At 37.5% G+C, this 12,476-nt stretch overlaps 1 protein-coding gene across 3 annotated transcripts in view; it reads left to right on the forward strand.

Annotated features, from left to right (window-relative positions):
* The window catches only part of GAN (gigaxonin), a 44,242-nt gene that overhangs the window by 6,773 nt on the left and 24,993 nt on the right, over window positions 1-12,476 (forward strand). For all 3 annotated transcript variants that reach the window (XM_038368835.2, XM_038368839.2, XM_038368837.2), the window contains exons 2-4: window positions 9,939-10,053; window positions 11,310-11,660; window positions 12,177-12,394. In XM_038368835.2, the coding sequence (XP_038224763.1) occupies window positions 9,939-10,053; window positions 11,310-11,660; window positions 12,177-12,394 (684 nt within the window). The remainder of the gene's footprint in view (window positions 1-9,938; window positions 10,054-11,309; window positions 11,661-12,176; window positions 12,395-12,476) is intronic.

Here is a 12,476-nt window from a genome sequence, read left to right on the forward strand (position 1 = left end):
AAGCACACAGTATTTTTCAATTTATTTAAAATTAACTCTAACCCCAGACTCATGGAAATAGCTTTCAGGCAAACAAATACTGTAGTTTATGTATTTTTGGTCATGTGCAAACTTTTCCATTCAAAACTTGAGACCAACTCATCTCATGGAGGTTCTTAAGTAGAACAAGCCTTGAAACTAACACGATATTTGCTGCCTTTACACAATTCACTCTGCCTGTGTTGTACTCCTTCCCTTATCCTGTGTCAGTCTGGTCTATTTAGACTGTAAGCTCTGAGGGGCAGGGGCTGATTACTATTCTGTTTGTGCAGTGCCTAGTGCAATGGGGCCCTGTTCTCTGTTGGCACTACTATAATGTACATTATTAACAATAAACAACCTTAGGATATTAACCTGTCAACATTTAACTGAACTGGATTTGAATTGGAGACCCAACTGTGAAAGGCTTTGTGTTACATTATTTATCCCGTGTTTCCTTCTATCCTAAGTACTGTTGATTTACAGCATTTTGATTTATTGTTGTGAAGTCTGTGAGAAGCCAGATAACTAAAATGTCTTACTCATTGTATACATTTAGTTCTAAGCATTGCTTAACACTGGACTTAATAAACAAGTGCTATTCAAAATCAGTCATAGAATTTATGTAAGATTTTAATTAGGAAAAATAATATAGCAGCCACAGTATCATTTGTCTTACAGCATTTATTGGCTAATATAAATGTTGTCTTTTTTCCTCATGAGTGCTGGAATCTTCTCTCTGCTTTTTATTTGTTCATTTGTTCAGTTTCTCTCTGCAGCTACAAAATTTCTATAGATGTTTCATAAACATTTCTATTTGAAAACAGTCTCCTTAACTGAATGAGATTGTGACATTAACAATGAAGTAATTTAATGCTAAATGCTGCTGTAGTTAAAGTTGCAGAAGCACTCTTGATACAAGGCCTTGTTTTTTTCCCCGACATGTACTGATAAAACTAACTTTAGGGATTGAAATTTCCTATACTTACCCACAGTCCAAAGTTCAACTCTCACCCTTCCTTTCAGCTCAGCTACTTTTTAATTACATACACACAAACCATGATATACAATGGTAATACATTCTTCAATGTGCCGGGTTTGAAGCCATTCTGTAGTCCAGGGATGTTATGGGAAGCTAGTTTTCACCTTAGCTTCTTTACCAATCTCCCTGCATCTTAGAATAGAATTTTTCTAGGATGTTTGGAATAAATCACAAAAGTACTTTTAAAAGTAATGGGGAGAAATCCTGGCCCCACTGAAGTCAGTGTAAAAACTCCTATCGACTTAAATGGAGTTACTTCTTAAACGCCATGCTTGAAAATTTATCTGAGTTGTTGACTTTCTGAAAAACTTTCTCTAATTTTCATTTGGTTTACCATATCCCAAAAAATAGCTTTGCCTAGAAACTCAATGTGTCTGGCCTTCCTGAGAAGTGCTTTTTAAGAATGTATTTATTTGGATGGAGGCATGGTGGAACATAATGATATACTGTATATAAAATGAGGTTGTAATGGAGTATACAATGCTCATGCTAAGGTTGATAAGGAAGATGTTAATTAGGGGCTTGTTAAAGCAGGACTATACAAAGAAGGCCTCACTGGCAGAAATTTAGGTACCTAAGGGATTTTAAGTGCCTAGATTATTGGACATCAGCTAAGCAAGGTTTTAAGAATCTAAATTTTTGATTTAAGTGCCTGAGTCCCTTTGTGACTCTAACCCATTTTGATTTTACACAAAAAGTTGTAATGCTAAAGAGACAGAGGTCACTACGATATGAGTGTCGTCTAATCTGTTATCTTTTATACTAAACACAATTGATTCCAAAAATGTATATTTACTGCTCGAGTCCTTAAGAATGTAGAGCCATGGAATTGGTGAAGGTCTGTGCAGTACCCTAGATGCAGAGTTTATTGAATTGATAAACTTGATTTTGTTTTCAGTGGCCTGTTCTACACAAAGAGACTACAGTAACTCTTTAGTCTTCAGTGGCTGGTTCTACACAAAGAGACTACAGTAACTCTATTTAAAGTCATCCCAATTAATGTTTCGTCGTTAGGCTGCTGATCAATTTAGGGAACATGCTTGTTTAAAGTTGTGCAGTGCTCCCTTACAAAGTCATTGGCAGCCACCTGCTTTGTCCACTGCTTGCAGGAAGAGCAGCCCGTTGCAGCTAGCTGGTGGGGGCTTGGAACCAGGGTGAACCGGCAGCCCTGGCTCTCCTCCCTCCATTCATGCTGCCTTGTAGAATGTGAGGCTACATTAACAACAATGAGTTAACCCTTGAGGGCTCAGCTGATTGCTAGTTCATCATTTAGCAGTAAGGCATTCCCTGGGAAATATCCCACCCTCTGACTTCACCGCCTCAACCAAGCTTCACAATCATCATCGCTGTGTACAGTATTAAATTGTTTGTTTAAAATTTATACTCTGTGCGTGTGTACATACGTACACACACACACACACACACACACACACACACACAGAGTCTTCTGTCTGGTGAAAAAATTTCCCTGGAGCCTAATCTCTTTCTCTCCCCCCCCCCCCATTTACATGAATTCTTATGGGGAAATTGGATTTGCTTAACATCGTTTCACTTAAAAGTTGCATTTTTCAGGAACACTACTACAACGTTAAGCGAGTTACTGTATTTTCTTTATTTGGACAAGAGAATTCAAATTTGAGAAACCAATTGAGAATCAAATAGCGCTCTCTTCTAGCTCCCTTGTCAGTTCAGACCAATTGTTTCCTCCACTGTACGTTCTCCTTGATCTCAAACTCTCTTTCTACCACACTTCTATTTATGTAAATCAGCCTGTCACTACCTAGGAATTGTCATCCTGGACCAGACCATCAGTTTATAGTGTCTGGTATCCTGTCTTCGGAAGTACCAGATGCCATAGAGGAAAATGCAAGAAACCCTGTAGCGTATGGTTATGGAATAATAAGAGGGAGATACTTTTTTACAGTTTTATTCTATCTAGTGCGACTGTAGCTATCTTTGCAAATATTTACCACCCCCCCCCTTTTTTATTTTAATCCTCCTAAATCTTGGCTTCAGTGGGTATGTCTACACAGCAAAGAAAAACCCGGTGCCAGCTGACTCTGGCTGCGGGGCTCTTTCATTGCTGTGTAGGCTTCTGGGCTTGGGCTGGAGCCCGAGTAAGCTGGCAAAGGTTTTTCTTTGCTGTGTAGACCTACCCAATATCTTCTGCCAGCGAGTTTGCACTCTGCAATACTGGCTGTGTGCATCACTGCCTTTGCTGAAATCCTCATCTGAGCTCTTTTTCTCCTTGACTGTCTCATGTTCCTTCCTCATAGCCTCCCAAGATCTCAGTTGTCCAGCTGACTGTCTTCTCTCATCTACAGAGTAGCATGATCATGTCACCCCTATCTTCACACTGTTTTACTAGGTTTTTTTTTTATAATTGATTTTCATTCACACTGCTTCATCCTACAATTGCTATAAAGGTTGGCTGCATTTTGCTGCTTTCTTCTTTCAGGTACCATGGTGATGGGCATGTATAAAGACCTGAAAAAATAGATTTCTCTCTGGTAACTCAATAAGGCCAATGTTTTCCAATTATGATGATCTCATAAGGTTGCAAGTTCTAAATTATTAGCCATCTCATATTTTTAATATACATCTTTTTTCTATAATGTGTAGAGTTAGCAACCCTAATCTGCAGTTGGTCTTGTTCCTTTCTAGTACATGTTGGTAAGATGTTTGAGAGCAGAGTGAACAAATTGGCAGACAGTTTGTATTTCTAAGCAAGGCAAAGGCCCAGCTCACATGGTTAAGAGCCAAACTCCAGGCATGGCATCCTTTGAACAGAAGTGGAGACGACAAAGTAGACAAGTAATAGTTTCAAAATAATGCCTAATACATATGGAAATGTTATAGTAAGAATCTGCAAGCTATTTTCAATTTCAAGTTGTTATGAAGTGGAAGTTAGAAAACATGAGCTATATAATGACCAAATTTAGGTGGCACCTGCAGCAGAATGATGGCTTGAAGCTTTATAATTGAAATGCTAAGTTAAAGTTAATCAAAGAGATATAATGACGACTAGTTTTTTGTGTTTTGTTTATACTAGCGAAGCTGGTACCTGTTGAATAATATTGTATGGGTTTTGGTAGTTTTTTTTTTTAAAGATTACTTTAGAATAGTTCAGTTCACTTTCCAAATGCGTTGACACAAAGGTTAAGGATTTTTAATATGTGCTTCTAAAATAAGAGGATGTGCCTCAAGCCTTGTCTATGTGCAGAATGTACCCATAGCTGAATTAGTTCTGATCACAGTTCAAACGAACACAAGCTGTGATCAACACTTTCAGTACGCCTGTTGTCACTAATGAGTGTATTTATCGTGGACAAGGTTTTCTAGTTGGGATTAATTATGATTTTCTCTCAGTGGCCAGCAACCTGTGTAACTGCATGAGTACAAATCACAAACGTAGACAAGGAAAACTGCAATTTGTACCAGTTGAGATTATCTAACTTTAGAACCAAGATGAACTCAACTGTTGCAAATTGTAGCTTCTTTGTCTGTGCTTGGGTTTTGCACGGGCATAGCTAAGTAGTTTCTGCCCACTGATAAGAGTGGATAAAAAGAAGTGATTTTCTTGGGGGGGGGGGAATCAAAATTTTTTTTTTCATTTACATTGGATATTTTTCATGTTTTTATTTAAATTATAATTTTTCTTTTTAAAAAATATGCTGAATCCCCATAAACCTTTATGAAAAACTTCAGTTAGGGGCTACTTCTCTATTATATAAAGAAAAATCAGGGGAAAACATCTAACTTTTGAGATCAAGCTTTATAAATATGTCGCAATAGGTCATGTACTATATTAAGGGCTTGATCCTGTGGGGGAGCTAGAGGTTGTGCTACCGGGTGCAAGAGACTGGAAAAATCATCACAAGCATTGGGATACACCATCATTAGGATCGTCCATTGAGCTCGCCCCGGTGGTCTCATGCACTTATTTTATAGTCTCTTTTCCTACGCTTTGCTTGGCTCAGTTCTCAAGTTATGAATATTTATGATTCCACCCATCATTCACCATTTTCTAACATATTAACAATGTTCAGCTAATAAGAATCTGAAAATAGTAAGCTATGTAATTGCTTAAATAAATGTATATAGTTACAGCTTATCCTCCTAGGTAGCAAAGAAGATGTACTAAATTGAATATAAAGGCTCTGTTTAGTTGTAAATCAACATGTTTTAGTAGTTATATCAACCAGTGAGACTGCATCTTTTTTTAGAAAATAACTGAAGAACAAATAGAAAAGTTGACTAAAATGATAATTTAAATCAAGGCTTTCCACATGGTAGTTTAAATCAATTCATCTTGCCACTGACAAGGCCTCAGGCTTGACGGCCAGATTCCAGTCTACACTGGCTGTAAATTCTAAATCCATTGACTGCAGCAGAATAATATCAGATTTCTAGTGGGGCAAATAAAATCATGATCCAGCACAATGCCTTTAAAACACAGTAAAATGAAGCAAAAATTCCAGTGACATTATAGAAGTGGGGCCCTAACTTGGTAATGCTGATAGTGCTAGAAAAACATGCTGAATGCTATGTATTAACTGTCTCTGTGGTTGCTGTTGAAGGAATTGTCTTGTTCCTCCTATAATATACAAACAATTATCTAATTTTTAGCCAAACTTAATTTTTCTATACTCCGAAAGACTTTAAACTATATGCAATCCTCTTCTCCTCCTCCTTACAAAACAAAAAATAAAAAAACAAAAACAAAACAATTCTCCTTTTCCCCTCCCCCTCCACTTTTTTATTTTTTGCACTGAGCTGTTGTTTAGATTATTTGCCTTGGGATCTGACATTCGTTACAGAGCACCTAAAAACCAAGTACGTCGGCAAAATATTTGGAAAGCTGGCACTCTTTACAGGGTGTGGTGAAGACAGATATCTTTCATGTGTGCTGCCAAAGGGCCAGGGTGTGACCTGAAAAAGAAATCCTACTTGTTTCATTGTAACATGTATTTTGGAGGAGGGGGTGGATGGTATTAAACTGCTTCATCATGTTTCTATGTCTGACCTATTTTATAATGTGATCTAAAAAATTTTGCACGCGCAAAATTCAAGCTTAATGAGAGGAAAGTGTTACAGGTATAAACCCAAACACATTATCAGATATCTAGCTTTTTTAATGGTAAAATTAAACAAGACTTAGTGTTAATGTGGGGAGGTGGTGCTCTGATGTCTCTCAAACCCATATGTGGGACTTGAATTGGGAGGAGACCAAGTTAGCCTTAATTGTGTCTTGGCGTGAGCAGGTTTGTACCTAAATCTGCAGAGGAGGTTTCAATGCTTATTATTGATGGGGATTCTGGAGTATTGCCTTGACATGTCAAATCTCTCTAACTAGTATTGAGTAGAGCTCACTTTCTGAAATTTGGGATTGAGTCACTACGACAAACATGTTTTAGCCTTAGGCTAGGTCTACACTAGAAACTTGTCAGTACAGCAGTGTTGGTAAGGGATATTCCTTTTTTTGGCACTTCTGAACTGCCCAAAGTCAAAGTGTAGATGCAGTTATACCAACAAAAAACTGCTTTTGCTGGTATAGTTTGTTTTGTTTTTTTTTGTTTTTTTTTTTCCCCAAGGAACTGGTATAAGTTATACCGGCAAAAAAACCTCTTTTGTTGATCTAAGCTGTGTCTATGCTAGGAGGGTTTGCAGGTCTACCTATAGTTTAGTTATGGCTTAGTCTTCCTGGTGCAAAGTGATAATCTGGGAAGGAAGGTGGGAGTTTAAGTGAGAAATTGTAGGTGTTTGTTTCTTGATTTTTGTTTTTTGCCATCCTACAATAGCTTTGTAGGCATTTTTATGAAGCTGGGTGGTTTTCAATGTGAGATAAAGTAGCTGAGAATTTTTTTACTGTTCAAAGGAAAGGAGTACTTGTGGCACCTTGGAGACTAACAAATTTATTTATTTACTGTTCAGTTTCAAAGACAAGATTCATTTCTTATTGTAACCTATCAAAGGTAAAATAACTGGCCATGAAGACTGTGCCCCAGACTTCCTTATTGTAACCAATTGAGGTACACAAGAATAGGGCAGTACTCTTCAAAAAGGCTGAAATTGCATCTCTTTTTTTGAGAGTGTGGAGCCTTTGCAGACATATGTCCTCCACTTAGGAATTTTTTTTTATTTTGTCATTGAGGAACATGCCAGCATTCTGAAGGTTAGAACTGTATTATAACTGGTGTTACTATTATAGAAATATATACTGTTATCTTGTTACTGTCAGTTTACAATTAGTAAGCTATGCATTTTATTCATATTTTTTTCCCCTTTCACAAATATGTCTGACTTGGTTGGATATTAGAGACACAAGGTGAGTGATGCAATATCTTTTATTGGACCAACTTTTGTTGGTGAGAGAGAGACAAGCTTTTGAGCCACACAGCACTCTGCTTTAGGTGTGGGAAAGGTATTCCCAGTGTCCCAGCACAATGGAAGGTGGATATGTCATTAAGTAAAATGTTTATTTCTAGATGTGCCTAGAAGGATCAAACTTAAATTGACCAAGAGTAATGTCACTTTGAGTTTTACTGATTTGAAATGGATTGAATCTGCTGGCGTCATTTTATACCCTTGGTTGTGAATGTGTGGTTCTGGTCAACTTCAGACTTTGTCCTTAAACATGGGCCTTTTCTTTTCATCGGAAGTACTCCTTTATATATGTGAATTGTTATATGTTTACTGAACAGCTGTCATTCTGTGTTTTCATATTGTCTTTTTTATATTGTTTTTCAAGAGCAGATTCTGGATTTGCACATCTGATATCACACGCTTTTTTTTTTTTTCAGATATCCTACGTACACTGTTGCTTCCTAACAGGAAGATGGGATTTCATAATTTTATTTATTTATGGGTATCTATACATAATTGCACACACAACATTTTGTATTTATTATTACTGAATAAATAGGAAGCAACTTCACGGTATTATACTGATATTAGAAATTAAGCACTGTATTCAAATTTTAAGTGGAAGTAGGGAAAACAAATTCTCAAAATATCCTAATAAAATATGCTGTCAACCTGTTGCAAATTAAATGGTTTAAATTTAACCTTTCTCCCTTATTTTTCTTCTACTCTTCCTCTTATAGAAATCTCTCTCTCTCCACTTCAGTCAGCAGGGCTCTTCTCCCCAGGATAACAATAATATACTTTTGCTTACATTGTTTTCAAAGGTGAATTTGGAACAAGAGGCTGTACTTACTCCCAGGGCATACAATGTAATAACAAATATTGCAGCTATTCTGGTGGGGAAAAAACTTGATGCTCTGGAAGGGGAGGGCAGAGTTGAGAAGTGGACAAACAAAAACTCCGCTTTAGCCCTTCTTCCCTACTCTAATTTCCCTTTTTACTGGTTGTTTTTTACTCTTTACAATGTTTTCTTGGCTGTTTTGATATGTTGAGGTGTTCTTGTTTTTGTGGGTGGTTTTTTTTTTTTGTTTTTTTTGTCTTGCCTTGCATGTAAATCTTAGTGTTGTATTTCCTTAAGTTGAAATAAGAAAAGCTGAAGCAGCCTTCTCTGTTGATGCCAAACTCCTCCAAAGTTCAGAGTATTGTATAGGAGCCAATCGGAGAAAAGACCTTTGCCTATTCCCAAATTAGAGACTGAAACAACCAAACTGCAATTATGTAAATCAATGTACGCTGGTTTGCTAATAACAACTGTCAGCCTCCCCAGTCACTTAGATGTATGTGACTATGCAGCAGGTATGCAACTCAGACACTCAGAATAAATCAGTGTCCTGGGAATTTTAATTAAGTATCTGCTATTCTACCATCCGTGTGTACTTACTGGCTGAAACATCTCTATTTAAACAATTTCAAAATCTTTTACAATTAAATTATAGAAATTCACAGTTAAGCACAGCCCAACCTCCATGCCTATACCTACTTTTTTTTCACACACTGAGAACAAATAGAAATTCCAAGACCACTTTATCTATCACATAAATTAATTAAGATTAAAAGTAAACTATTAACATTTTTGTCCTCACTGATAAGGTTAACCTGTCTAATGGATAGATGATGTGGTCTAATTGTTTCCAGTTGTCCTCAGGATAGAATATGGGGATAGAGTTAAGGTTGAAAGGGGTATATTCAGTGTGCATTTGCATGTTCTGAATAGATATGTTTCTGGGCTTCTTATATTTGTACTTTTTCTCAAAAACATAATAGCCCATTCCCTAAAAGTACAATGTTCTCAAGATTTTTTTTTTTTCTGTTCTTGTTTTTTGGATTTGGGCTGAAGTGATTTCAGGTTAACCATTATTATGGCCTGAAATAGGACATTGTTTAAGACAGTCGTACATTTGGTTAGATCTGAAACCTCTAAACTGCACCGTCTCATTAATAGGAGAGTTTCTGTGTGAAGTCCATACAATGAAGTGATCTAAGTAGGGTGTGTTCTGATTCTAAGATCAGCACCAGTGGAGGTCCTGGGCGTGCTCCGCCCCCCTGAGCACCCAGGTTTTTGTCGGGTATATAGTACAAGCCGTGGACAGGTCACAGGCTGTGAATTTTTATTTACAGCCTGTGACCTGTCCATTACTTTTATTAAAAATACCCGTGACTAAAATGTAGCCATAATCATGATTACTGATTAGTCGGACTAACCTCTTAAATTATATTAACCTAATTTCCCCAACATAGATGGTATAAAGTCTGTTTGTTATATACATTACATCTAGATTCGGATCCCCTCACCCTGTTGGAATGCTCAGGTATCTGTGTAGGATATCACAAAAATACCTTTCTTCTAACAATATTCTGGTACCTTGCTTTGAGAACTTCTGCAAGGAAGTACCACCCATGATGTTCTGGTAACCAGATACTGCAGACTCATTGGTTATTGTTTTCCTCCTAGAACAAAATTGAACTATAATCCTCCAAAGGATGATGGATCTACATATAAGATTGAACTCGAAGGGATCTCTGTCGAAATCATGAGAGAGATACTGGATTACATCTTCAGTGGGCAGGTACAGTGTTTAACAGAATTATTGCATCTCTCACTGTCTAATTCAGCAGCACCATTTAGAGATAAACCCCTGTTTTTTGTCTTAACCTGTCATCCAAAAAAGGCAGTAATAGTGAACTTTGTGCTTTAAGTCTTTGCTATGAAATGACTTCTATATGCCAGAATGCAGGCTACTGGTATGAACCAAAAATAGATTGTAAGCACTTCAGATGTGCTTCTCTTGCTCTGCTTAATGTCATGTATCCCAAGACACAAACTTTAAACAATAAATGTTAAACTTAAAAAAACCCCCAAAAAAACAAAAAAGAAAAACCCTACTAGTTTCTTCACTGAGTTGGTTTTAAAGCATGTATGATTTGATACTTGTGAAAGGTGTCTGGATTGGGAGACTGAAGACCTTCCCACAGAACATTTTCTATCTGGGCAGTCCATGCTTCCCACCTCATTGCCTCGCTGGTATCCATCAACTCCAGCCATTTAAGGCTGGCAAAGTTTTATTTGTCTCCACAACCGTTCAGTCTTCCCTAGTTCCCTAGTTCCTACTAAGACTCCCAGCAAAACACAGATTAAAATCCGCTTTTGTCCATCAGGATCCAGATTGACATTGTCGAGGTCTCCAGACAGGCATCAGGTGGCATCGGCTCTTGGTTAGCTGAAACCATTTTTTTAAAAATAGTTTCATCATCAAGGCCACAATAAAGAAGAAAAAAGTGCAGTTGGGGCTGTAATGTCTCTTTTCTGTGTGTGCTGATTTGTCTTACCAGCAAAATATAGTTCATTTTCCCGGATGAGTTTAACAATTTCATGGTTCCTTTAGACAAAACACCCCTTTAGATGCCCTCTACCCAGCTTGCACCCTCCCTCTCCCCAGTTAAGTTGCCCACCAGCAGTGGCTTTATCCTTCTGCATGGTAGTTTCGAATCATCTACACCTATGTTATATTCCGTTATTCAGCCTCTAAGGGCAAGTCTGCACTGAAGCCTACATTGGCGCAGCTGCAGTGCATCTGGTGAAGACAAGCTATGCCGACAGGAGAGCACTCTTCTGTCGACATAATTACTGCACCTCCGTAAGGTGTGGACAGCGCTTACGTGGATGTAATTTATGTCATTTAGGGGGCTGTCTTTTTTCATACCCTGAGTAAGTGTGAACATCAACGTAAGTGATAGTGTAGAACAGCCCTAAGAATCAGTTATAAAGTTATATCAGACAGAATTGTGAATTGTAGTTGTAACTTTTTACAACAAACTCTTGCAGATCAGGCTAAATGAAGACACTATCCAAGATGTTCTGCAGGCAGCTGATCTCCTGCTTCTTACAGATCTTAAAACTCTCTGCTGTGAGTTTTTAGAAGGTTGTATAGCTGCTGAGAACTGTATTGGTATTCGGGACTTTGCACTGCACTATTGTTTGCATCACGTTTACTACCTTGCCTCGGAGTATCTGGAAACTCACTTCCGAGATGTCAGCAGCACAGAGGAGTTCCTGGAACTGAGTCCCCAAAAACTGAAAGAAGTGCTATCCCTGGAAAAGCTGAATGTTGGAAATGAAAGATATGTATTTGAAGCAGTAATTAGATGGATCTCCCATGATTCAGAATTAAGAAAGGTTAGAATGCATTAAATTAAGTAGTTTGTTTAGTAAATTGGGCTCACATTCTGTGCTTGTTTAAAATTCCCTGATGGGAATACAGTGCAGATAAATTTTCTTTTTCCTGTATTCTTGCATTTCTAGGATTTAGATTTTACACTATGTATATAGATGGAAAGTAGATTGGGGCTGTTGAGCTGAGGTCTTGCTTATACTGTAGCTGCATCCCTTCTTGTTGCAGATAAAAACACTGAATGAAGTTGTTAGTCTTTGTGTTTTTGATGTATGAGCTTATTGTTGGGTGAGGGAAGTAACCATTGTTTGCCACAAGACCTAGAGACTTAAACTGTGCTTTCTAAAATAGTTTTATTTAGAAATTAAGTTGTTTTATCCATAAAATATTTTTCAGTATTTTCTGTGTATAAAATAAATACATCACATAAGAATTCTCTTGGAGCTATATTCTAAAGTATGGTGAACAAAATTCTGTCTTTTAAACTGTTCTGGAAATATTTAATTTTTCTGGTTCTCTAGGTTCACCTGAAGGATGTCATGTCAGCAGTGTGGGTTTCAGGATTAGATTCAATTTATTTGCTTGAGCAGATGATGAGTGAACCACTGGTACGGGAGATTGTCAAAGAATGTAACAACATTCCACTCACTCCACCACAGCAGGGGGAGGCAATGTTAGCCTCTTTCAAGCCCAGAGGTTATTCTGAGTGTATTGTGACTGTTGGTGGTGAAGAAAGAGTGTAAGTATTCAGTATGTTACTGACAGAAATAACTTGCACTATTTAAGCAATTAGTGGGACGATGGTAACTTTCATAAAAATT

Source organism: Dermochelys coriacea, chromosome 12 (genome assembly GCF_009764565.3).
Source record: "Dermochelys coriacea isolate rDerCor1 chromosome 12, rDerCor1.pri.v4, whole genome shotgun sequence".
In the NCBI taxonomy this organism is placed as follows: Eukaryota; Metazoa; Chordata; order Testudines; family Dermochelyidae; genus Dermochelys; species Dermochelys coriacea.